Here is a 27,349-nt window from a genome sequence, read left to right as displayed (position 1 = left end):
TTGGGTGCTCTTAATCTTTGGCACCACCTTGTCTTCGTGCAGTAACACATGCTCATTCTGTATTGCGTGGTTGAGAACACAAGTTTCGGCTAGCAACAGTGCCGGTTCATCTTCGGTTTGCGTTGTAACAAGGTTGGCTCTTTCTCTTCGGTTTGGTTTGGGACATTCTTTTGCAAAGTGACCATATTCATTACAATTGAAACACTTAACCCTGGATTTGTCAAAGTTACGTGGCTTTCGGTCTTCGTTATTGCGCTCACCATTTCCCCGACCTCCACCATAACCACGCCCACGACCACGTCCTCTCCCGTGACGTCCTCCTCTGTTGTTGCTGCTGAAACCTTCTTCTTTCTTTGCCTTTGGGGTTCTTGCCTCCCACTCGGCCTGGGTAAGGAGTAACTGATCTCCACTGCCCTTTGAGTGTTCTCGTCCTTTGAGTCCTTCTTCAAAGGTTCTGAGGCGGCCGATTGCTTCGGGGACTGACATGTTCTCACTATCGCCAAACTGCTCAATCGTTCCGATAATATGTAGAAATTTATCTGGAACTGCACTGAACAGTTTTTCAACAACTTCGCTTTCGTCAAGCTTCGTGCCCAGTGAGCGGATCTCACCCACCAGCGTGGTAAGCTTCATTGCAAAGCCGTTTATTGTCTCTGAATCCTCCATGTGTAACTTGTTCAGTTGCCGTTTCAGCACCTGTACGCGTGCCTTCTTAACGCGATCTTCACCAACTCGCATCTCCCTGATTGCGTTCCAAGCCTCCTTTGCCGTCAGTTTCTCCGCGATTGCCATCATCACGTCATCTGGCACGGCTTGAGAAATGGCTACCATGGCGCCTTGATCTTTGTCGTCGTCTTTTTCTTCACTTTCAATCACTGACCATACTCCTAGCGAACGCAAGATTATCTTCATCTTGACAGCCCATATGCCGTAGTTCGTTTCGCTTAACATTGGATAATGGATTGGGATTGAGGCACCTTTTGCCGTCGGTTTGACCACTGCACCTTCACCGGCCATTGCTTTTACAACTTGGCTCTGATACCAAATGTTGGTTTAACTTCTTGTGGCCAGTTACAAAAATCACAGAGAGGAAAAAATGACAGAGGAGATTTTTTTTTTTTGTGATGCTAAAACTGCTGCTTCATTTTCTGGGGTTTTTTTTATTAATAGAAACAAATACAAACTCTAACTGCAATAATAGAAGTTACATCCACTAAATAAAAACTGGAACTTAAATAACTACTACTCTATCTTTAGCCACACGCTAGGATTACTCTGACAGCCTAACTTGATCTAAAACAGAAAAACTTAAACTCTGCTGGAATTAAAACAAAACATAAACAAAACAAACTGAAACATAACAACAAGATTAATTCTATCAGAACTGGAACAAGGAGAACCTTTTTTTTTTGTAAAGTAACAATAACAAACTATTCAGTACATAACCTCTTAAAATTAGAATACCAGCATTTAAAAAAGTTGTAAAAGGTATACCCACTCACAAAACCTCTAAAAGTCAGAATACCAGTTCATACTAGTAAGTACTCATAAATGTCTTTCATTCTTAATTTTTCACATTTACTTTTTACCCCTATAAGTCAGAAAATTATAAAAACACCAAATCCTCTGAATTCATATCAAATTGATATCAACAGCAAAATAACAAAAGCATTCAAATCAAATTAATCTCAACAACAAAACAATTAGCAATTTTAAACTAGAAGATGACCTCGAAGCTTATTCTGCTTTAGGTTTCCACAATGAAGCAGCATATATTATGTTACCCTTCCAACCCCAAAAGAACCAATTGCAATCTATCTCAACAAAACATGCCTCATTATAACCAGTTCTAAGAAATTCACGGCATTCTTTCACTACACGTGGATCTGCCGGAAATGGTTCAAAACCGGTCTGCAAATTTCGCATGTGCCAATTCTTGTAGTTTTCCGGTCTTACCAAATCTGATCCTTCACATGCTATCAGACTAATTATAGTAGGACCATAAATTTCTCTTTCCATTAGTTGCATATGCTTATAGTCTTCTGGAAAAAACTTGTCATGCATGTCGAAATACCTGGAGAACTGCAACAAAACCTGTCTAAACCGTGTGATAAAGAAGGGACTGGAGGATAAGTTGAATATTCCTTGAACGAAAAGCTTCGGTTTGATCTCTTGAATCAGATTGAGGAGTTTATTCCTAGGAGTATTCTTGCCTGACAAAGGTTCGTCCCTTATGCTACCTAAGCTATAAATACAATTAACTATAAGCACTTCATCATCATTTATACTAAGATCATCAATACGAATGTGCTCCCATTGTGAGGCGATCCCTTGATACTCAAAAGGAACTCCAAAACTTCGAGCATAATCTTCCAACCTCCTTCCTGTCTCGTTGATTTTTTCAACAGGGTGAAAGCCCGGCTGAGGCAAATCTATCCCTGTAATTCGTAATTTCTGGGGTCGTTCTTTTCTTTTTCCAAGTGATTGAATTAGAGATGGCCATTGGAATCCATGACTAATCCCAAAATCAACTACATGGATTTTTGATGCATTGCTTGTGGCATTGAGAATACTCTCATTAGCAAAATGATTTTTAACTCTCATGACAGGGAATACCCTTGACATCATATAATAGACCTTCATATAGTCGTTAGTGCTTACTTGTCTTGTAAAATACTGGCGATAGGTCGCACTTTCTGTACCAGCCAAGCGTGCCTCTAGTCCATCAACAAGAATGCATGCAAGCCTTTGGATCCCATCTCCAATAGGAGATGCTTCCTTCCTTATTTGTTTTATAAGTTCAAAAGCAAATTTGTTATCATTCATAAATATCGCATTTGCACAAGATATGAGACTTTCTCTGAGATTGATATGGTCGTGTTGGTTTCGATACTCACTATATGAGTTTGCTTCGAGCTCCTTGATTTCTCTTAGGCTAGATATTTCTTCTCTTGAACAGTTTTCCCCGTGGTATAGAACTAATCTATCCAACATCTCATCTCTAATTGTTTCCTCACTGGAGACCATGGCTATTTTGCAATTTCGCTCCTCCAAAAGGTCCAAGTCTCCATCATTTGTATTCCTTTTACCCTTTGATTTACTTAGCAAATTACTTTGTCTCTCTTCCCCCAATCTGAGCTCTAGTGAGTTGCTTTCACATTTCTTTGTTGGATTAAGTGAAAGATTGCTCACTTGCAAATTAATTGACAATTTATTGTGATTCGGAAGGAACTTCAATCCTTCTTCTACACCTCTCTGAAATTCAGTAGCCAGCAAGTTCTCTATACACGGACCCACTTGATCTTTTAAAACAGAAGTTGTGAATTTAGGATTTCCCTTTGATTGTTTTGGTACCAATCGTTTATCTGGTAAAGGTGGATATTTTTCTCCAAGGATATCATAAAAGGGTTTCTCCATGTCCCTGAGAGCTGTATCTTGATAACCATTTATCTCATCTATATCTTCCTCCAATAAATACCGGCTTATGTAGTCTAGTGTTGGATCTAAAAGTATCTCAGACTTCTCATGTTGGTTCAGAGAAAGATTGTTGTAACGGCTTTCTTCGGGGATAATTTGTGAGAAGTTAATGGAACTGTGCAATTCATTTGACTTGAAAAACCTTGATTTTTTCTCTTTCGGCAAAGCCATGTATGTTGCTTTTAGCTTCCAAAATTTGGTTGACGGATATTCGATCTAGAAATATCGTGAATGAATCAAATTAGTGAAGTGAAACTGTTAAATAACATTATTCCGTAAAAAAATATATATATATTTCACCGTTAATAGTTGGCTAGTTAAGATTAATTCAATAAAAATAGAAGAAGCATCAATGTCATCTTAATTATATATATTTGTTCTCGTGTTCCTTATTTACTAATAATGCATTAATTAAACACCGAACTTTCCGATTAGTCGTTGGCGGTGACCAAACCGTCATAGATTTTTCTGACTAATCGACCAATCATTCCCGATTACAGCCGATTATTCCCAATTTTTCTTGATTAATCACTTGACCGTACCCTATCCGTCCGATGACTGCCTACCGTTATTTCCAACACTGAATTAAACTAGCTATATTATTAGAAACTAAAACATAAACAAAATAAATAAATAAAAAATCATCAGTTTTAGCAAGGAACATGGCATCCTTATAGTGTCCCATGTATATTAACTTTCAGAAATAAAAAAATGCAAGTTCTATAAATAAAACAAGAAAAGAAAACTTGTTTTTTTTGTTTTTCATAAACCATAAAAAAAAAGAAAAGAAAAAAGAAGAAAGGGTGCCAACCACGCCCTATATTTTTAATTCCCTTTTTGCTCTAATTTTACTGATTTTCAATGTAAAAGGGTTGAGAGAGAATTTTCCAGCATACCTCAAAAGAGCATCACCAGTTAATTAGGTCGAGGAAGAAGCTCCTTTAGATATTGAGAAGTTTGTTTGTGATTTTTGTAATGAGGGAGATCATCACAGCTATAATAATCTGTATTATATTAGATGTTATGGCGCTTTCTAGACTGTCAACATAGAGAAATTTTTGCCTGGTTTTGGTGAAATGTCTATTTCAACTTAGATCATTGTTGACTTGATATAGGAAAATTATGTAAATTATTGGGCTAAAGTGTAATTATATCTTGATACAAGGAGAAACTATCAACTATACACCGTGATTTTTGGTAATTATATCTTGATACAAGCAAAAACCAATCCTGATACCGGATCTGACTGTTGACTTGTCATACTGGTACCCTAATTAATGTCACTAACTTAGTGTAAACACATCTTAGAAGTTAGATCTAGCTGCACGTCCTATTTGGATGCATGTGCAGGTGAGAAAGTCAAAACTTTGTCAAGGATAAAAACAATTTGTCAAGGATATGATATTTAATTCTTGAGAGCGACCTCCATCACTTTGTCAAGGAAATTGTTATTCTTGCCTCTTGACTAAATCAATTTGTAGAATATTATGACCATTAAACTTCTGGTTAAGAGAGCGTGGCTAAAATGATAAAAGATACCATTATTTTAAATAATTATTTTTCTTTACTTTATGGGGCGACTATATATTGTAGGCCCAACAAGCACAATTGGAAATATCAAATTTGCTTAAATGTTTAAACATTGGCAGTGTAATTATTGGGCCACCAGATGTCTTCATCATACAAAACAAAAAAAAAGGAAAAGGCATTTAAAGCCCAATGCATGATACCTAGGGTTTGATTATTGATTCTTTATGGGCCTTGAGCCGCACAAATTAAATGACCAAAACCCTTTTGTCTAGCCATGGAATTAAGTTTCATTGAAACTTCATGCTCATACCTGTTAAGGTGAAAAATTAAAATGATATGATCTAATGAGTTGTTTGCTGGCTTTATCAATATATAAATCTTCTAAATATTTTGCACAATTTCAAACATTTATATTTAATAAAGAGTTTGGCTAGCATAACATCAGTGTCATTTCAGCCTATATAACACCAACTCTAAAACCTATCAAATCGACTTCGAATGACTAATCCAAACCGTTCAAACTGTTTTACATTATGAGTGATGCGTTTACATACAATTTTTTTATATTTTCGAGTTATTTTAGTATCAAGTCAACCGATAAAAATATTGAAAAATTAATGTATTAAAATTAACTTAAAAACTCACACATTTGACCGCTTGACTTAATACTAAATAAATTCGAAAAGTTATAAATTTTGCATGTAAACGCACAACTAATGAAGTAGATCGGTTTGAACGGTTTGGATTCACCATTTGAAGTCGATTTGATAGGTTTTAGAGTTGGTGTTATATAGGTTGAAATGACACTGATGTTATACTAGCCAAACTATTTGAGAAAATCAATAGAGTTTATACTATGAGATAATACATGGGACGTAATCATCTCCAATTGGTCAACCATTAATTGCAGTGGATACATTGATAACATAACATCTTTATCGTTAGAGGACATTATCAGTCTTAGCGAATTTTATTATTTACGGGCTAGGATTTAGCAGTCTAAGTGAATTTTCTGGCCAAGTTACATATTTTGTGGTCATTATGTATGTTATATCTCTTGAAAATGTTTTTATCAATAAATTAAATTGCAATTTGTGTCTAAAGAAAATTGACAATAATACTCAATCTTGATATATAGATAGACATAAAATAGTTCTTCATATCGTGATCAATGATTAAATAGTATATACATTTATGTATAAAGAAAAGTTACATATTTTTCCATTGTTTTATTTCTATAGAAGGTGAAGGAAGTGACAATAAAGAATTATGTGTCGGCAGTCCCTTCTAAAAGATTTGTATTCTCAAGTTATCGTATCGATGCTTCTTATTAATTATAAATACATTTTAATATATATATATATATATATATATGAAGAGGGTTCAAATGCCTTCATTTTTTGTGTCTCCACCATGCCTCCATTTTTTTAAACTTTAATAACTCAACATTTGAAACTTAAAAGTCAAAATAAAACCATTGGATATGATCTACGTCATTTTATTTATGCACGTTAAAAAATTATGACATTTCAATTTTATTTTGATTGTCATCAAGAGCTTGTAAAAAATGCATTAATATGGATAATTTCTAGACGTTAATTTTTGAACTTATTGATTTACATAAAAACAAAATTAAAATGTGATATTTTTTTTATGAGCACATAGAGAAAATAACATAGATCACATTTAACGGTTTTATTTTGACTTTTAAGTTTTAAATTTTGAGTTATTAAAATTTTAAAAAATGGAGGCATTTGAACCCTCCTCTATATAAATATATATATATAGAGCTATGCTACGGTGAGTTGCGAAGTAAAGCAACTATTTTACTCCATGCTCATATTTTGCGATTTTAAAGTTCAAAACGTCGATCCGAACCGTTCATCTTGTTCTTCATATTGAAATGTGCTTGGAGACCAACTTTTACATTTTTTGGAATTTTTTTACTATTTATTAAGCAATTTTGAAAGTCGCTGATCTGATGGTCCAGAAAATTTTACTGTTTTTACTGTTCATAGCAAAATAGCAATTTTCAAAAATGCTTAATAAATAGTAAAAAAATTCCAAAAAATGTAAAATTTGATCTCCAAGCACATTTCAATATGGATTAAACATCTAACGGTTCGGATCGGTCGTTTTGACTTTCAAAATAAAAATACGGCGTGAAGTAGAAACGCGTTTTAATTTGCAACTCACCGTAGCCCACCTCTATATATATATATATATATATATATATATATGACATGAGCTACGCTACTCCATAGAGTAAAATGCGTTTGTACTCCACACCGTATTTTCATTTTAAAAGTCCAAACGACCGATCCGAACCGTTAGATGTGATCGCCATATTGAAATGTGCTTGGAGACCAAATTTTACATTTTTTTTGGAAATTTTTTACTATTTATTAAGCAATTTTGAAAATTGCTTAATAAATAGTAAACAAATTCCAAAAAATGTAAAATTTGGTCTCCAAGCACATTTCAATATGGAGATCATGTTGAGTGGTTCGGATCGATCATTTGAATTTTCAAAATAAAAATATAGTGCCATGTAGCACCAACGCGTTTTACTCCATGGAGTAGCGTAGCTCATCTCTCTCTCTATATATAGAGAGAGAGAGGTTGGCTAATATCAAATCGATTGTTCCTGAGGTCCCGTGCAACTAAGTCGTTTTTCAATTTTTTAAGTTCAAAAAGTTAATCCAAACCGTTAGATGTGATCTTTATACTAAAATATGCTTGGAGACCAAATTTTATATTTTTTTTGAATTTTTTTTACTATTTATTAAGCCACTTTGAATACCGCTGATCCAATGGTGGCTTAACAAAATAATAAAACCAAAAGCTATCGTTGGATTACCGGTTTTCAAAGTGGCTTAATAAATAGTAAAAAAATTCAGAACAATATAAAATTTGGTCTCCAAGCACATTTTAATATAAATATCACATGTAACGGTTTGGATCTGTCACATCCCGACAACAGGACAGACAACCCGCCGTGCTCATCAGCACAAGGCAATTATATTATCCTACAACAATATATGTACATACATTACCAATGACAAATTAAGACAAAAGCCACAATACATGAATAAAACTTTCTTTTAAGTTTTGAAATATACATGTAATAATCAATTGAAAATAAACCTGTTACGGTACAATAAAATACGATCGAAATACCATAACAAATTTATTTGAATTAACCAAAATACTCATTTTTGTGACAAGTCCCTGCAATCCTCTAGTTTGACATCTCGTTTCCGCATCTCATGTTGTGTACCTAGAACCCACCGAAGTGGAAATGTGAGAGATTGAAAATCTCCCAGTGTGGTTTTCAGTTCTAGTCGAGGTATTCTAAGACCCAACCAACTAAACCAAACCAGCACCGAGCATAATAATAACATTACAACAATAATAGAAATCAAAGAGCAACTAATGAAGATGAAATCAACCAAGTAGTACATAAATTATAAATACGCATTTATCTCATGATCTAAAAATAAACATTATTAAAAAAAAAAATACAATGCTAATGTATCCTATCAAATATGCAAATATTAATGTGCACTAGTTTAATATACTTATAAAGCTTCATGAAATAAATCATACTAAATTCATAAATATTCATGATATAATAAAATATCATTATATTAGGTAACCATTTTGGTATTAACAATACTCGGTCATGCGCTACAAGTACAGCGCCTACGTGACCGTCAAGATTCAGGTGAGAGGTTCAACCATTTTGGTATTAACAATACTCGGTCATGCGCTACAAGTACAGCGCCTATATGACCCCGGTCATGCGCTACAAGTTCAGCGCCTACATGACCATCAAGGTTCATACAAGACTACGATCATGCGCTACCACGAATATGGCGCCTACACAATTTCTGTTATGGCCATAACTTGAAATTATGTGCTTACCCCGAATAGGGCGCCTACATTTCTAAAGTTATGCACTACAAGTTCAACGCCTACATAACCGAGTCATGCGCTACCACGAATATGGCGCCTATGCAATTTATGTTATGCGCTACAAGTACAGCGCCTACATAACAAAAATTACACGCTTACCCCGAATATGGTGCCTATGCAATTTCTGTTATGCGCTACAAGTTCAGCACCTACATAAAAAAAATTACACTCTTACCCCAAATAGGGTGCCTACATGATCGTTAGGTTTCAGACATTTGGTTCTTTAACACATTTCACAATATCATGTAACAAATCATTATTTTCCAAATCATGTCATGTTTTAGTTTCAAAGTATACTTCATAAAAATATGCTCATGCATGCATCCTTTTCACTCAACTAATAAATACAATGCATAATATAATTTAAACAAGTCAATTAAAGCATACCAAGTATTTCAAACAATAAAATATGCCTCACATGCAAATTTATGCATTCATGTCATGCATTTGTAAAAATTACTATGCATCCATATCATGCTAAGGTTCATTTAAATCAAAATCATGCTTTACATGCAAAGTTATGTATTCATGTCATGCATTTAGAAGTAATACTTATGCATCCATATCATGCAAATGGGTCATTTAAATCAAACTCATGTTTAGTGGAAGTGCCTTGTATCATGTCATGTACTAGCTTAGGAAAAATATGACCATGTAAACATTTCAAGCTATCATTCATAGCATGCAATTTGAAAACCATAATAAGTACCTAATTATAATACGATAAACAAACATGAGGCCAACCAACAATAATAATGAAAAATAGCAATCGAACAAATCAAATCATTTTTCAAATAGTGTTAAACCAAATGATTCAACCATGTCTCTAGTCCCACAAATCGATAAGGAAACCGTCAAATACAAATACGAGACTTGAGGCTTATGCATACAATTCTAAAGTACAACACCTTGTCTAAAATGTGTCACAATACAACCCAATTTGGTTAACAAATAAGCAGAATACTCTTACAAAGTCTACTAATTTTAGTTCAATCCATTTATATCAATTTCAATCTAGTCCCTTTTATATTTCGTCAATACCCATATGTTATATTAATTAAGCATGCCTTGCAAATTGGACCCGTTATCCAATAATTAAACTATTCATACTATGCACATAACAACTAAGCAACTAATTTAACCATAATACACAAACAATCAATAAGCGCACAACATGCAATATAAGGCAAGCAAGAAATTCACAAGCAATCCACAATAATAACCTAATTAGTTGAAAGGGGCTAAGAATAACTCGAAATCCACACCTGTTAACGTTGGGCACAACAAGGCTCAAAGTCGGTTCAATACTCATAATCAAGTCGATCGAGCCATTCGAAGAACAGCCCCTCGAACACAAACAATCAACCAATCAAACCAATAGGTTCCTTCTCCTCCGTCTTCTGCATCTCACAGGCTGCATAGAGGTGTCGACCACAACCTCTCACCATCTCCGTTCCTTTTCTTCCCCTTTGTGCCTTTATTTCCCTCACCGCTTTCCCCTTCTTTTTTTTTTTTTTTCTTTCTAAGGTCCTCTGTTGGACGAAGGAGAGGGCCCCCAAGATAATAGAAAAGTAGTTGTATATTTTTTTTCATTATGATTTTATATTTTATTTCCCTTTTCCTAAGATAAATTTCAACCACATAATTAAAAGTGAAGGTCGGTAGATCAAAAGTGGTAGACAGGTGTCACTATGAGAATTTGATACAAAATGATGTTAATTTATATATTGACTAGTGGCATGCAACAATAAAAATAAACAAAAAAATATATTTGTTTAATGAATATAACTTTGACTTATAAATTACAAAGTTTCCAATAAATTATTGTTATATAAATTTTAAGACATTTCTAGACTAAAACGAAACCTATCTATTTACTTGTAACAGTACAATTAAATAACTCTAAAATAATTGTTCATATAAATTAATGAAAATTTAAAATAAATCTCAATATAAAAATATTATAGCTACGTTGCAAATATTTCTTCAATTATGAGTTTTACTTCGAGTGAAATAAAATTTTAAAGTATTAAAACACTAGGATGATACAATTTCTTGACATGGAAATCAAAATTGCTATTAATTAAAAATAAAATAAATAATACTTCCTTTCAAACTAAATAATTCTCCAAGTATTACAAAACTAGGATGTTACAGGATCGACATTTTGGACTTTGAAAATTGAAAACGACTTAGTTATACGGGACCTCAGGAACAATCGATTTGATATTAGTCAATCTCTATATATATAGAGGGTTCAAATGCATCCATATGCCTCCATTTTTTTAAACTTTAATAACTCAAAATTTAAAACTTAAAAGTCAAAATAAAATCATTAGATGTGGTCAATGTTATTTTCTCTATGTGCTCATAAAAAATTATCACATTTCAATTTTGTTTTTATGTGAATTAATATGTTCAAAAATCAACGTCTAGAAATCATCCACATCAGTGCGTTTTTTACAAGCTCTTGATGACAATCAAAATAAAATTGAAATGCTATAATTTTTTACACGTGTATAAATAAAATGATATATATCATATTTATCGGTTTTATTTTGATTTTTAAGTTTTAAATTTTGAGTTATTAAAGTTTTTAAAAATGAAGGCATGATGGAAACACAAAAAATGGAGGCATTTGAACCCTTTCAATTTTTCATGCTCTTGTTCAGTTGTTGAATTTTTGAATTTTCTGAGTCAAGTTCAGTACTGATGCACAATAAGTCATATATTTTCTTACATTTGTTTACTTCTTTTTTTTGTCTTTAAGAGAAAATGTTTTGTTGGGTTTAATTGATTTGTGTTAGGTTTAATTGAATAATAGAGGATCCAAGAAAAAGTATTTTAAGGAGATTTTTTTTATTAAATGAGAAACGGTAACAATAATAACAAATATTTTTTCTTTTGACAGTTTTGTTGGGTTCAACTGATTTCTTATAATCTATGTTACTCAGATATCGGATACGTATCGGCCGACGTGGCATATCTCATAAACTGGGGATACGCCACAGCTGACGTGTCCAATTGAGTATCAAAATTATCTACAACTGGACGAGTATCACTTGTGTTTTGCTCTAACAAATGATCAATATAATTGATACTTCCGTTCAGCTTTTATTTTTTGTTTATAAATTTAATTTAAGTTGTGATTATCTTAATGAAATATGTATAATAATAATAAAATAATATATATAATAGACATATTGTATCCAGAATTTCTAAAAATTGCCGTATCGTATCTGATACCCGTATCCATGCAACATAGCTTATAATTTATGTCTCTATGTTACTCGGATACTCCATTGAAACGGCCAGATACGGCTAATTATGGCTAGATACGATTGGCTCAAACCCAGAAATCGTGTCAGCACCGCGAATACACCGGCGAAATTGAATTTTTTTTGCGTGAATCGAACTGGGGCTTGTTACGTGAGTGTCAAAACCTTTATCACTCCACTAGAGCTTCTCTTGCGTTACATTCTAGTAGTTATAGTATTTAATAGATTCTTTGGTTAAGTCTTTAATTATTTATACAAATTTGATTTCTGTTATGATTATCTTAAATACAATATATAAATTAATTAAAAATAATAAATATATAATAGACGTATTGTATCCGAGATTTTTGAAAATTACCATATCGTCATATCCGTATCGTATCCGATACGATACCCGTACCCGTATCCATGTAACATAGCTTATAATTAATGAAAGATGTATAGTTAGAAACATCTAATCAAGTGAGAAACAATTAATAACAATAATAATCAACAACTTTTTCATTCAAATTTTCTCAGGACTTCCATATCTTCTGGTTGCGTGAATGCATGATCCAAGTATAACCAATCCTGATTCGGACACGAATATGTGTCCGTTACACTTGAAGGATTGCTGGTGGATCTCAGATCTACACTCTAATCCGAGGAAACCAAAGATGCCTCACCATCATGGTTCAGAACTTCAGATACAATTCTCAAGGAGACCGGCATAACCAAAGATGCTCTGCAATCGTGGTTCTGATGATTCCCGGTGCAGTGGCGCAACATCATCCTATCCACTGACATCCAACCAGTTGTGACTGCCAGTTTGATATTTCAAGAACCCATTCCTTGATAACACATATAATTGTAACTAAATGGAGAAAAAAAAAAACTGGTACATATATTTGAATTGATAAGTGATGAGAAGTTTGTTGTGCCATATGACCATCATATTCCAGAGTATCTCAAATTGACTCAATTGTAGGTTTACATACTGCATTTTAGATTTACCATGTTAGGTTCTTCAATTTCTACTTCTTATCTTTTTTTATTTATTTTGAGATATTTTGTCAATGACATTTTGTAAGGATATATGAATTTGTGGTTGCTTGCTGAGATCTAGTTCTTGTTTTATCAATTAAATCATACTTTGTCTTCATCAGGTAGGAAATATCTCTTTCGATTCGAACCTTATTCATGGTTTCTCAAATTGTATTGTGCCAATAAAATCCTGAAATTGTTTGCCATTGTTCATGAAAGAATTAACAATATTTTGGTACCAACCATTTCGATCAAATAATGAAGAAAATTAAAGCATATAATTAAACTAATGGGGTTGCTGTTTTTTTCTTTGAATCAAGCATGAAGGTCCAGTACCAGTGTATACTTTTAATTGGTACATTGGTACCATACCAGAGTTCCTACTGGCTACTACAACGAATACTGTTCTGTCAAACTGAAACTGAATACGGGCCATGCATGCCTCAATTTTACTCCAAGTTGGTTGTTAACTGTTAAGTCTGTTCAAGGGTACGCAGGTCCCGTAATACAGTATTTTTTTAATGAGAACCACTTTCTAATTGTAAAGTTAAAAATAAAGGGTGCTTTCATTTGTGCTGGCCTATTTTTTTTTTTTTTTTTTAGATTTTTCTGTTGAGATTTCCATTAAATCATCCTTGTTGTATGTAGCATGCTGGTATATTGTACCAGCTTTTGCAGCAGAAGTCCAAGTGATAAATTATAAAGCTTTTTTTTTTTATGGTCTCTACTCTCTCTTGGTAAACTTTTATAGTAAAAGATAGAATAGCATTAAAAAGAAGGGTTAATTTTCTATTTACCCTCAAAGACTTGTTCAGTTTTTTATTTACTCCTACACTCTTTATTATATCCCTTAACTCTCTTTACTTTTTTCTATTTACCCATACATTTAAAAATCTATAGTTAACTATTGTCAGAGTTTTGATTTTCCATTATACCCTTGTTTTTTTTACCCGTGATTTTTATTTTTACCAAAAAAAATAATTTAATATAAATAACCACAGTTTAGCAAGATTTTTATTTTTGCCCAAACCGTACAGAATATATACGGTCCGAAATTAAAATTCCAAACCGTATATAATATTTACAGCCCGAGTTCTAAAAATCACGGCGAGGAAAAGAAGAGGAAGATGGGTTTAATTAGGGGTGGGGCCCGGATTGTAGGTGAAATAGGAGGAAAAAGGTTTTGAGTGGGGATGGGGTCCACTTATCACAAAATTCAAAAGAGAGGGAGAGTGCACATGCATCTCATTGGTTGGAAATTTGGGAATTTATTTCCTTCTCTAGAAAGGAATAACAAAAGGAGAGAGAGAAGGGGATTTTAATGGGGTGGGGTCCACAAATAAAATAAAGGATGGGGAGTTTGAGGTGGGATCTGTGTGGCTTTTTATGATGCTGGATCTTGATAAGAGGTTTCCACGGTTTAGTGAAACAATTATTTGTGCCATTTTTCTTATTTATTTAATTATATTGAATTATTATTCTTTCTTGCTAACTCTTAGATTTAAAGTTTTATAATAACATTTTATGTAGTGTCCTATACTCGTTTAAAAGTTTATGGTTTTCTACATCTATTTGCACATTTAAGAAAATCCAAATTTGTCTTGGCTTATGTGCATGACTAGATTTTTTTTTTTTTTTATCTTGATTTGTTAAAATCTAGTCATGACATAAGCCAAGACAAATTTGGATTTTCTTAAATGTGCAAACAGGTGTAGAAAACCATAAACTTTTAAACGAGTATATGACACTACATAAAATGTTATTATAAAACTTTAAATCTAAGAGTTAGCAAGAAAGAATAATAATTCAATATAATTAAATAAATAAGAAAAAATGGCACAAATAATTATTTCACTAAACCGTGGGAACCTCTTATCAAGATCCAGCATCATAAAAAGCCACACATATCCCACCTCAAACTCCCCATCCTTTATTTTATTTGTGGACCCCACCCCATTAAAATCCCCTTCTCTCTCTCCTTTTGTTATTCCTTCCTGGAGAAGGAAATAAATTCCCAAATTTCCAACCAATGAGATGCATGCGCACTCTCCCTCTCTTTTGAATTTGTGATAAGTGGACCCCATCCCCACTCAAAACATTTTTCCTCCTATTTCACCTACAATCGGGCCCCACCCCTAATTAAACCCATCTTCCTCTTCTTTTCCTCGCCGTGATTTTTAGAACTCGGGCCATAAATATTATATACGGTTTGGAATTTTAATTCCGGACCGTATATATTCTGTACGATTTGGGCAAAAATAAAAATCTTGCTAAACTGTGGTTATTTATATTAAATTTTTTTTGGGTAAAAATAAAATTCACGGTTTTTTTACCTTTGATCTCAATTATACTGACAAATTAAAAAGGGCCCTGATAATTGTCCCCCCACTCTCATCCCCTCATTAACCCTCCAATTTTATTTGTTCAATCTCGTCCACATTTCTCACAATCTATAAGAAATTTTGCGAATCTAAAACCACGAACATCTTCTACGCAATTTTATCTTTCAAATGAGATCCATTATGACATACTTTCGAGTTCGTCGTGACACAAGTATTTATACCTTGTCATTTTAGTATTTATACTTAATATTTTACACATATGACGTTGCTGACATTTGAAAGTATTAATATCAAGTATTATAAGTATTTATACCTATGCACTGAAGTATTTATACCTATGTGGTCAACTATTTTTGTTAGAGAAATGTTGACGTAGAGACGATTGTGAAAGGTTGATGCGGGGTCCACGATTGGGGATAAATACTTATAAGTATAGGTATAAATACTTGCACAATGAGGTATAAATACTTGTGTGACGATGAGCCCGAAAGTATGTCATCATGGATCTCATTTGAAAGATAAAATTGCGTAGAATACGTTCGTGGTTTTAGATTCGCAAAATTCCTTATAGATAGTGAGAAATGTGGACGACATTGAAAAAAAAAAATCATCTCTAAAAACGTGTATGATTCTTCTCCCCATGTAGTTTGAGTGGTCCCTCATATAGTCATATCAAATTAGACATGCAAGTATTAATATCTTAATTTGTAAATATTAATTTATTATCTCCCAAGTATTTATACCTTTGAATTTAATTAAACTTAGAAAACCACAGTGTTTTGAATAAATTTAATTAAAATAGTTAGTTAAGTTAGTTTATGGAAGTTAAACACGATTGGGGTTAAATACTTACAAGTATAAGTATAAATACTTGCACGATGAGGTATAAATACTTGTGTGACGATGAGCCCGAAAGTATGTCATCATGGATCTCATTTGAAAGATAAAATTGCGTAGAATACGTTCGTGGTTTTAAATTCGCAAAATTCCTCATAGATCGTGAGAAATGTGGACGACATGGAAAAAAAATCACCTCTAAAAATGTGTATGGGAGGGTTTAATTAAGGATTAATTATATGAAACCCCCCACTCCCATCCCCCATTTTCCCTGCACTCTCTCTCTTCCTTAACTGTCATATATCCCCCCACTAATTTCATTAAAAGTTTCATTTTATCCCCGCATTAAATTAGACAGTCATTTAATACCAATCCCCGCATTAATTATGCATTCCTCTAATAACAATTTTTGCATTAATTATTCCTTTAAAAACAATCTCCGCATTAATTATACTGTTATCTAATAGCAATCCCCGTTAATAAATGCTTATCTGTTAATTGATGTTCAAAAAAGTATTTATTATTATTTCTGAGAAGTATTTACCCTTGTAACATAGAGTATTTATCCATGTAACATAGAGTATTTATTATTATGTCTGAGAGTATTTATCATTGATATTTTACTGAAAGTTGCAAGTATGCCTAAGAAGTATTTATCCATGTAACATAAAGTATTTATTCATATAATGTAAAGTATTTACCTATGTAACATAAAGTATTTATCATTATGTCTCAGAGTATTTATCATTGGGTGAGAGGATTGTTTATTTAATGGTCTCCAGTTGTGTGGGGACGATTCAAAAAAAAGGAAAGTTTGTGCGGGGACAATTAATTGATTTATTTATTCTTTCATAAATAGAGATCATTGCATAGGGTTTAATACCTGACAAATTCAAGTTAAATACTCTGATGCTTCAAGTTAAATACCCGCAGTTTTTTAAACGCTCATTAATGATTGAGTGGTCCCCCCATGTTTAATAGTCCCCAGTTGTGCGGGAACGATTAAAAAAAAAAAAAAATTTTGTGCGGGGACAATTAATGAATTGATTTATTCTTTCATAAATTGAGATCATTGCAGAGAGTTTAATACCTGACAAATTCAAGGTAAATACTGTGATGTTTTAAGTTAAATACCTGCAGTTTTTTAAACGCTCATTAATGATTGAGCGGTTCCCCTATGTTTTTTTTGACAGTATCTGTGGGGATAAATACGGGGTGGAAGCTGCGGGGATTGTTATCAGCGTCCTTAATTAAGAGATGGAGAGATGAGAGGGGGATGGGAGTGGGGAATTCATATAATTATTCAATTAAAAAAGCCCACACTGAACTGTTGAAGATAAGACAAGAAATGTTGAACTGGACGAAGGAGAAATGGAGAAGAACAAAACAATTACAAACTAATTTAGTAAATGAAATAGCAGAGAATGCAGAGAACAAAACAATAACATTCAGTACAGAACCTCTGAATCGTTGACTTTAATTAAAAAAAAAAGTACATAACCTCGCTCTGAAAATTAGAATACCAGTGTTAAAAAAAGTTGTAAAAGGTATGCCCACCAGCAAAACCTCTAAAGGTCAGAATACCAGTATGTACACATAAATGTCTTTCATTCTTACATTTTCGCATTTACCTTTTACCCCTATAAGTCAAGAAAATTATAAAACACCGAATCCTTGAAATTCATATCAAACAGATCTGAACAGAAAAACAACAAAAGAATTCAAATCAAATTAATCTCAGCAACAAAACAATTAGCAATTTTAATATAGAAGATGACCTCGAAACTTATTCTGCTTTAGGTTTCCACAATGAAATAGCATATATTATGTTACCCTTCCAACCCCAAAAGAACCAATTGCAATCTTCTTCAACAAAACATGCATCATTATAACCAGTTCTAAAAAATTCACGACATTCTTTCACTACACGTGGATCTACCGGAAATGGTTGAAAACCGGTCTGCAAATTTCGCATGTGCCAATGCTTGTAGTTTTCCGGTCTTACCAAATCTGATCCTTCACGTGCTATCAGATTAATTATAGAAGGACCATAAATTTCTCTTTCTAGTAGTTGCATATGCTTGTAGTCTCCTGGAAGCAACGTGTCATGCATGTCGAAATGCGTGGAGAACTGCAACAAAACCTGTTTAAACCGTGTGATAAAGAAGGGACTGAAGGATAAGTTGAATATTCCTTGAACAAAAAGCTTCGGTTTGGTATCTTGAATCAGATCAAGGAGTTTATTCCTAGGAGTATTCTTGCCTGACAAAGGTTCATCCCTTGTGCTACCAAGGTGATAAATAGAATTAACTATAAGCACTTCATCATCATTGATACTAAGATCATTAATACAAATGGCCTCCCATTGTGATGTGATCCCTTGATACTCAAAAGGAACTCCAAAACATCGAGCATAATCTTCCAACCTCCTTCCTGTCTCATTGATTCTTTCAGCAGGGTGAAAGCCCGGCTGAGGCAAATCTATCCCAGTAATTCGTAATTTCAGGGTTCCATCTTTTCTTTTTGCAAGTGATTGAATTAGAGATGGCCATTGGAATCCATGACTAATGCCAAAATCAACTATATGAATTTTAGATGCATTGCCTATGGCATTGAGAATACTCTCATTAGCAAAATGATATGAAACTCTCATGACAGGGACTACCCTCGAGCACATATAATAGGCTATCATATAGTCGTTAGTGCTTACTTGTCTTGTGAAATACTGGCGATAGGTCGCACTTTCTGTACCAGCCAAGCGTGCCTCTAGTCCATCAACAAGAATGCATGCAAGCCTTTGGATCCCATCTCCAATAGGAGATGCTTCCTTCCTTATTTGTTTTATAAGTTCAAAAGCAAATTTGTTATCATTCATAAATATCGCATTTGCACAAGATATGAGACTTTCTCTGAGATTGATATGGTCGTGTTGGTTTCGATACTCACTATATGAGTTTGCTTTGAGCTCCTTGATTTCTCTTAAGCTAGATATTTCTACTCTTGAACAGTTTTCCCTGTGGTATAGTACTATTCTATCCAACATTTCACCTCTAATTGTTTCCTCACCGGAGACCATGGCTATTTTGCAATTTCGCTCCTCCAAAAGGTCCAAGTCTCCATCATTTGTATTCCTTTTACCCTTTGATTTACTTAGCAAATTACTTTTTTTCTCTTCCCCCAATCTGAGCTCTAGTGAATTGCTTTCACATTTCTTCGTTGGATTAAGTGAAAGATTGCTCACATGCAAACTAATCGACAATCTATTGTGATTCGGAAGGAACTTCAATCCTTCTTCTACACCTCTCTGAAATTCAGTAGCCAGCAAGTTCTCTATACACGGACCCACTTGATCTTTTAAAACAGAAGTTGTGAATTTAGGATTTCCCTTTGATTGTTTTGGTACCAATCGATTATCTGGTAAAGGTGGATATTTTTCTCCAAGGATATCATAAAAAGGTTTCTCCATGTCCCTGAGAGCTGTATCTTGATAACCATTTATCTCATCTATATCTTCCTCCAATAAATACCGGCTTATGTAGTCTAGTGTTGGATCTAAAAGTGTCTCAGACTTCTCATGTTGGTTCAGAGAAAGATTAGTGTATCGGCTTTTTTCGGGGATAATTTGTGAGAAGTTAATGGAACTGTGCAATTCATTTGACTCGAAAAACCTTGAGTTGTTCTCTTTCGGGAAAGCCATGTATGTTGCTTGCAGCTTCCAAAATTTGATTGACAGATATTTGATCTAGAAATATCATGAATGAATCAAATTAGTGAAGTGAAACGGTTGATTAACATTATTCAGTAAAAAAAAAAAAATTTCAATTTCACCATTAATAGTTGGCTAGTTAAGATTAAATTAGTAGAAATAGAAGAAGCATCAATGTCAGTTTAATTATATATATTTGTTCTTATGTTCCTTATTTACTAAAAATGCATTAATTAAACACCGAACTTTTCAAATAAATAAGAGCTTTAAATAGGGACAAAATCGGTATAGAGAAATTATTTTTTTCTGTCAGTTCTTAGTGTTGTGATTGGAGCACTTACAATAGCTCTTCTCTTTAATGAAAGTACTAAGATAACTAAACTAACCAACAGCTATCAACTGTTCTTTAATTAAATTATTAAACTAGCTATATTAGTAGAAACTAAAACATAAACGAAATAAAAAAAAATAAAAAATCATCAGTTTTAGCAAGGAACATGGCATCCTTATAGTGTCCCATATATATTAACTTTCAGAAAAGAAAATGCAACTTCTATAAATAAAACAAGAAAATAAAACTTGTTTTTTTTTTGTTTTTCATAGGCCAAAAAAAAAAAATGGTGCCAACCACACCCTGTATTTTTAATTTCCCTTTTTGCTCTAATTTTACTGATTTTCAATGTAAAAGGGTTGAGAGAGAATTTTCCAGCATACCTCAAAAGAGCATCACCTGTTAATTAGGTCGAGGAAGAAGCTCCTTTAGATATTATATTGAGAAGTTTGTTTGGGATTTTTGTAATGAGGGAGATCATCACAGCTATAATAACCTGTATTATATTAGATGTTATGGAGCTTTCTAGACTGTCAACATAGAGAAAATTTTTGCCTGGTTTTGGTAAAATGTCTATTTCAACTTAGATCATTTGTTTTCTGAGGAAAAATATGGGTCAAAGCCCATATTTAGATCCATTAATAATGGTAAAAATTACAATAGTTTTGTAATAGTAAAGCAACTTAGATCATTTGTTGACTTGATGTAGGAAAATTATGTAAATTATTGTGCTAAAGTGTAATTATATCTTGATACAAGCAGAAACTATCAACTACACCGTCATTGTCGTAATTTTAACTTTTCTAGGGACTAATTTGTTGAAGTCGGATTGTCAAAGTTTTCAAATGACCAAAAATTATACATTTTTGTAATTGTGTAGTGAAGGTGCTTTGGTCAACATTGGTGGGCGATTCCAAATAATTATTAAGACCAACAACCCACCTCTCCAACCAGCAGCCTCTCAATTCTCAATTGGACAAAAGTAAAAGGTAAATACGGTCAGCGGTACCGGTACCGGTACCAAAATGAGTGTAGAGATTTTGAAAAAATGAGTGTATAGAAGTTGCATAGTACACAAGTTACAATTTAGTTATATATTAGAACAAAAAATGTACTTGGTATTGTACAAAAATGTTAACCCAAATGGAGTTTATATAGCCTTATTAGTTTTCTTATTTGCCTCGTTGAAAGAACAGGCAACTTGCAACAGGGGTGCTACAGGAAATATTTTGTCGGAATGAATTTCAATCGTTGATTGATTAAAGGGTAGAGTTGGAATAACGATGCATCTACGGAGAGTGAATTTTCATTTTCTTCCATTCGTCCCCGGTGAATTTTCGTGAGGGATGCTTCCATTCGCACCCCTAGACCTAAGCCCGACGTGCGACGTAAACCCTAGACCTAAACCCGATCTGCCATGGCATCCTTTCTCACGATCTCTCTTCTCCTCGATCAATAAAAGAAAGAGTCGTGCTGTAGTCCCTCTCCCAATCAAGCAAATAGCTCTCTTCTCTCTTCGATCCGAGAAACTCCTCTCTTCTATTCGCCGAAAGAGGTGTCAGGTATGGCAATATCTCTGTAATGTTTTCCTATTATCTCTGAATTTATCACTGATATCGTTTTTTTAAGCTTTTGTGACTTGTTCTGGGAAAAATTGGATATTTACATTTGATCGTGCATCAGTAATGTTTGCACAGTTAGTATTCTTAGGTTGCTGGTTTATGCTATTTTGGTACCTGCGTGCATAGTTACTATGGTATGGTTTATGCTCAACCAACAATCAATTTAAGAAATAACTCAAAGAATTGAGTTAATTTTGGGAAAATCAGAAAACTGGATAAAATGGCGAAACTCAAGACCACAGAGATAGAAACACAAATTTACTTGATTATTCACTAGAATGAATTTACACAGAATCTCACCCTTTTATAGCAAATATACCTGTCTAGGTACATTTGAACCTAACAGTAAATTTAGCACCAGTATTTGTCTAATTAGCTAACTAATTTCCTAATAATTTTCTTTTGGTTCTGAGAGAGAGAGGGGCTTCTGAAGCTGCTGGCCCACTTGTCATCTTTTTGTAAGTCTTTAATTGTCTTGGCCCCATTTGTAAGTCACTTGATCGGCTTCCTTGTTAAAAATAGCCCATATATTCTTAATAAAAGACTCATAAATCACTTCCATATTCAAATATTTTGAAACTGTTATGTTATGCCACAACGTGTATGAAAGAAATCACTCAATGTGTCTATTTTATATTATCAGATCAGTGAATCAAAGGATATGAATCGATCAAAGAAAAAGGTGAAACAAAAGAATCAACTGGTACAGGTATATTGACCTGATGTGTGCTTAGTTGGGATTATGCCACATATGGTTTTAATGGGTCACTATCTTTCTTTTCTAATTTTGATGTTACTGTTACTGCAGAGGATTTTGGTTTCAATCACATTCATACTATGGGTCAGTATTCAATGGCCAATGTGGGGTCCACTGTTGGGTATGTGACAGCCGTGCAAGAAGGTATATATGCAGTATTCTTCTTCTTTTTATTAACTAAGTATAGTTCATTTCATACCTATCTAATACATGAACTGTAATATTCTTCTACCATGCCAGTAAAATAAATTAATTGAGGCTTTGAATGTTAATAGTTGAAAAAAACAGTAGAATTTGGTACATAACCCAATCCAGTGGCTGTTGGTGCAATTCTTTAAAAAAACAAAACGTTTATGTGATTCAAAGGAATTTTATTAATAAATCATCATCAATATCATCATACCTACCATAAGGTCATCTTTGATTTTTTTTACTTTGGAGGGACTTGCTTGTAAGTTTAACTATTTCTCTTGTCAGTATCTTCTTATTGGATTACTTTCTACTCTTATCGTAGAAGTGATCGAAAACTTTTGATGTGTAGTCACGATCAATTGTTCTAGACTCTTGTTAGTTTACTAAGAATTGATAATTTCTTGTTGTCATTTGAGAAATGTTTCATTCTCTTTGCCACTTTGTCCATGGCTGCTGCCTAAATCAAGTTGCAATTCTTCTTTAATTTTAGGTTTTATTAGTCAATTCATTTCAACCCTTTCTATTCTGTGAACTTAATTTTAGAATAAAATGAACAACATAGCAAATGTATTTTTTTACTTTATAATTTGGAAATGATGAATACTGTGTTTTATTTTCCCTAAATTTGTAGTGCAAGTCCAAGATCAGTGGAGATACAACTTGCTTTCAGCCTCATCATCGGCTTCCTGTGTCTAAAATGTAATTAGATGAAGTAAGCTGGATGTCACAACCTAACTGGTAAATTAGGTATGCATTAAAGTTGAACTGGGCTGCTGGTACAATTAACAGTACACTGGTACTGGTTAATTTATCGACACAAGGGAAGAGGTGCTGGTAAATGGGGACCCAAAATAGCAACAACAATCACAGGGGCAAAAACGGTATTTGGTTGAAAAAAAAGGAAAATAACAAGGGCATAGATAACACAGTCTGACAAGATAGGGAGAACCGTACCGGACTGGTACGCTCGATTTCTGTCTACTAAGGCAGAAGAAGAAGTAATGGTACAGCAGGTGAAGAAGAAACCGGTATGATCAGTACGGTCTTGGTAAAACTGGTAAAAAGGAGGGGCAGTGTCAGCAACAGCTTGGAACAAAACACTCGCTCAAACTGAAGATACTGGTATATATCACAAGAGCAATTGATAGAAAAGAGTGGGTACCAATGCAAGCTTTGTAAAATGTACAAGTTTGAAAAAAATTATTTTCCTAGTGGTTTTTACTGTTTTTAATTGTTAATTTTATAGAATTTCTTTATTATTTGCCCCTTCAACACATGTTAATATTTGTGGACCGTTCATTTTCACACGAGCAATTGGCAGTCGATCTGTAATGAAATGATTTCAAATTTATTTTGAAATGATCACAGGAAAATATTGAACATAAACAACATAAAAAATCTGAGATTTGATTATGTCCGAGCTTCAATCCAACGCGAAGTGTGTATAACCCTTCGATGTTTTGATATTCCGTCGGCTTGATGGATAGGTAAATAAAAATAAAATTTCATCAAACTTTAAACAAACTAAGGCTACATCACTTAGGTACTGTCTTTCAAAAGTCTCTTTTACTCTTCTTGTCCCAAAAATGAATTGTACCATCAATCCCAGTTGTTGCAAATGTGTGATGCACCTATACACCAAATCAATCAAATTGATAGAAAGAAAAAATGAAACTCTGCAGTAGACCACATAACGATATAACAAACTCTGCAGTAGACCCAGTCAATGTCCTTCGAAAAGAACATTTTTATTCCCCTTCGTTTTTGAAGTGTCCAAAATTACCAGTATCTACAAAAAGAGAGATGTAACATTACTTAAATGAGGATTTCAAAAGATAAAACTCAAGGAAATGACATAATAAATCCAGTCCATCTATAATCACAATAAACAAATAACATAAAATACAAGGACCAAACATGATGAAAATTTAAAGAGTTGACAAAGTAATCTCATACACCTCTCCTTTTGCCCCACTTGACAATAGAAAATAAAAGATGCTGAGAATTAGGAGAAGCAATGCGATAATTGAAGCAATTATTATTCCAAAGTATCATGTTATAACCTGGGAGCAAACACCAATCAAACTTCAGATATTGTCCATGCCAACAAAACTCCTTACAGAATGCTTGTATATCAATGCTGTCAGAAAAGTTGGAGCAAAGAGTTTCTCATTATGTAATATAGCTTTAGTTTATCTTCATTACAGATTGAAATAACAAATCAAAACAAAGAAAATAAGAAACACAGAGAGATTAACCCATATTCCAAAGTACCACCACCGCCTGTGATGGGGATACTGCTGATAAGGCAATTAATCACAGTAGTCTTTCTTCCATTTGGCCCAAGCAGACAACACAGTTGGTCTTTTGCAAGATTAACCCATATTCCCTAATTATCAATGTTATCAGAACCGGACCGGACATTGAAACGGTAAAGCTTCGGGTCAATGGTTCACTGGTCGGACCGTTGGGTCAACCGGTTCAACTGCTGGTTTTTTAAAACTTATATTTATATTTATTTATAAGATATTAGGGTTATATATAATAATTAATAATCATATTTCTTATGTACATTTGTGAACTTTCAAACATACAAATTAAAATGTAACCAATTATAATTTTTCAAATTTGAATGTCACGACGATGTCTTAGTAATTGCTTCCTTCTCACTTCTGATACAAATCTGCACTTGTGGTTACCAAATCATCAATCAAATAGCAGTTCTTAATTCATCACCTGCTTTCTTTTATTTTGGCGAATGAGTTTATAGAATTTAATATGGGGAGCAATTCATGTAGTTAGAATTTGACATGGAATAAGGGATTTGAGTTGTGCAGGGTACAAGGAGCCAGCATTCTTTGTTAACATAATATTATTGTCCCGATGTGGGCCCACGGATTCAATAGCCTATGTGACTTGATTGAGTGTTAATGAATTTTTGGGTCAAATTGCAATATTCTACAATCAGGTCTCGTGCTGAAATATAACAGGTTATTTCAATTTGGGACTGAAAATCATTACCTCAAGATCCTTCAACAGAAGGAAAGCAGTTTTTCTGCAACGAGCTTAGATCTCGTTTATGTATAAAATCACAGAAAGAATCAAACTTGAGATAAGAGAAAGAGTAATTTGAGATAAAAACGAAGGTGCCAGCTGCAACCAACGTACGAATGCTCAAAGCAATTCGACTAATTCATTATCAAAATTCTGCATACAACTCCATAGGAGCAATTGCCTTATATAGGCATAGTAAAATGTAAAGAAAAGTAATAAAATTGATTACAGAAAGTATGAAATTATTCTGGTGTTGCCATGTCAGCGATAGGCGCTTGAGCTGGCGTAACCACCTCTAACAAAACCTGAAAAATGTCGCTTGAACGGTTCACTACTTTTCATCTCCCGTCTTCTCTCCAGTTCCTCTCTGGTTCTGTGCGAGTGGGACCCAGTTGTCAGTTTTAATTCCTTGCTGCCCCAACTTCTTGACCCTGCTGACCGGTAACTCTTCTTCATCAATTGAACTGGAACTCTCAACGGTAACCCCCAAATCAGCTGGCCTTCGTTGCATTTTCCTTTTGCCTCTTTTGTGTTCCTCACAATTGCCTTTCTTGTGAGTTATGGCACGAAATTCTGGCAGATGTACTTCTAGCACAACTGCCATCGTTATTTGATTAAACATTGTGAAGAGGAGCGAGGCGACATGGTCAGATCGAGGCGTAGAGGAAGAAAATGCGACTGGTCGCGAGCTATACAGAGGCGGAGTGCTCAGATCGAATTCCCATCAATTGAAGAGGTTGACTGTGAGTTCCCGTCAAGCGACGACGCGGTCAGATGTCGAACGGCGGCAGGGAGAACTCGTCGTGCTGCTCATGAGTAGGACGCGGATGGAGAAGGGATTTGAGTGAGGGGGGAGAGTGAAATTTTGAGAGAGGAGAAAGATAAGAATAGAGGAGAAGAGAGGAAGTTTCCAGAAAGGGAAGGATTGCCGAAAAATAAACGGGAGACGAGTGAGAAAGATAATAGACGGAGAAAATAGGAGGGAAGGAAATTCCAGCGGGAATATGAAAATTTTAGAAGCAGTGGCGGGAAAGGAAAAATTTTAGGGTTTAAGTGGGAATGTCAAAATTTTATGAGCAATTGCGGGAAAAATAGACAGAAAGTAAAAAAACTAATGAGATTTTTAAGCAAAAAAGAATGAAATTTTTAATAAATTTAGGAGGGAATTAAGATTTTGATAGAAACTTAGGAAGGAAGTAAATTTTTGTCCGCCTTCATTAAC

The 27,349-nt window shown here is 33.9% G+C and overlaps 3 protein-coding genes across 10 annotated transcripts; 1 reads left to right on the top strand and 2 right to left on the bottom strand.

Moving 5' to 3' along the window:
- Window positions 1-1,630: 1,630 nt before the first annotated feature.
- Window positions 1,631-4,688, bottom strand: LOC144546479 (scarecrow-like protein 9). The gene is made up of 2 exons (XM_078295031.1): window positions 4,374-4,688; window positions 1,631-3,693 (listed from the first exon to the last, which is right to left on the bottom strand). Exon 2 carries the CDS (start codon window positions 3,646-3,648, stop codon window positions 1,738-1,740), a length of 1,911 nt encoding a protein of 636 aa, XP_078151157.1. The 5' UTR covers window positions 3,649-3,693; window positions 4,374-4,688; the 3' UTR covers window positions 1,631-1,737.
- Window positions 4,689-18,184: 13,496 nt separating this feature from the next.
- Window positions 18,185-20,999, bottom strand: LOC144546045 (scarecrow-like protein 9). The gene is made up of 2 exons (XM_078294591.1): window positions 20,886-20,999; window positions 18,185-20,207 (listed from the first exon to the last, which is right to left on the bottom strand). Exon 2 carries the CDS (start codon window positions 20,160-20,162, stop codon window positions 18,252-18,254), a length of 1,911 nt encoding a protein of 636 aa, XP_078150717.1. The 5' UTR covers window positions 20,163-20,207; window positions 20,886-20,999; the 3' UTR covers window positions 18,185-18,251.
- Window positions 21,000-21,807: 808 nt separating this feature from the next.
- Window positions 21,808-24,378, top strand: LOC144546066 (uncharacterized). Of its 8 annotated transcripts, none has more exons than XM_078294608.1 (5): window positions 21,808-22,064; window positions 22,540-22,611; window positions 22,768-22,833; window positions 22,933-23,025; window positions 23,705-24,378. In XM_078294608.1, the coding sequence occupies exons 1-4, from the start codon at window positions 21,849-21,851 to the stop codon at window positions 23,008-23,010; spliced, it is 432 nt and encodes a 143-aa protein (XP_078150734.1). In that variant the 5' UTR covers window positions 21,808-21,848; the 3' UTR covers window positions 23,011-23,025; window positions 23,705-24,378. The 8 variants fall into 8 exon arrangements, 1 of the variants encoding a protein (XP_078150734.1); XR_013508697.1 differs by having other exon boundaries at window positions 21,809-22,064; window positions 22,540-22,582; XR_013508700.1 differs by lacking the exon at window positions 22,768-22,833 and having other exon boundaries at window positions 22,538-22,582.
- Window positions 24,379-27,349: the final 2,971 nt, after the last annotated feature.

Source organism: Carex rostrata, chromosome 29 (assembly GCF_964058835.1).
Source record: "Carex rostrata chromosome 29, lpCarRost1.2, whole genome shotgun sequence".
In the NCBI taxonomy this organism is placed as follows: Eukaryota; Viridiplantae; Streptophyta; class Magnoliopsida; order Poales; family Cyperaceae; genus Carex; species Carex rostrata.
This window is presented reverse-complemented; position numbering and strand designations above follow the sequence as displayed.

Excerpts from the sequence above, each read along its gene's own strand:
- LOC144546479 (XM_078295031.1), bottom strand. The coding sequence starts at position 3,648 with ATGGCTTTGCCGAAAGAGAAAAAATCAAGGTTTTTCAAGTCAAATGAA.
- LOC144546045 (XM_078294591.1), bottom strand. The coding sequence starts at position 20,162 with ATGGCTTTCCCGAAAGAGAACAACTCAAGGTTTTTCGAGTCAAATGAA.
- LOC144546066 (XM_078294608.1), top strand. The coding sequence starts at position 21,849 with ATGCTTCCATTCGCACCCCTAGACCTAAGCCCGACGTGCGACGTAAAC. Across the intron at positions 22,065-22,539 it reads TTCGCCGAAAGAGGTGTCAG|AGAGAGGGGCTTCTGAAGCT; the intron begins GTATGGCAATAT and ends TGGTTCTGAGAG. Across the intron at positions 22,834-22,932 it reads AAAAGAATCAACTGGTACAG|AGGATTTTGGTTTCAATCAC; the intron begins GTATATTGACCT and ends CTGTTACTGCAG.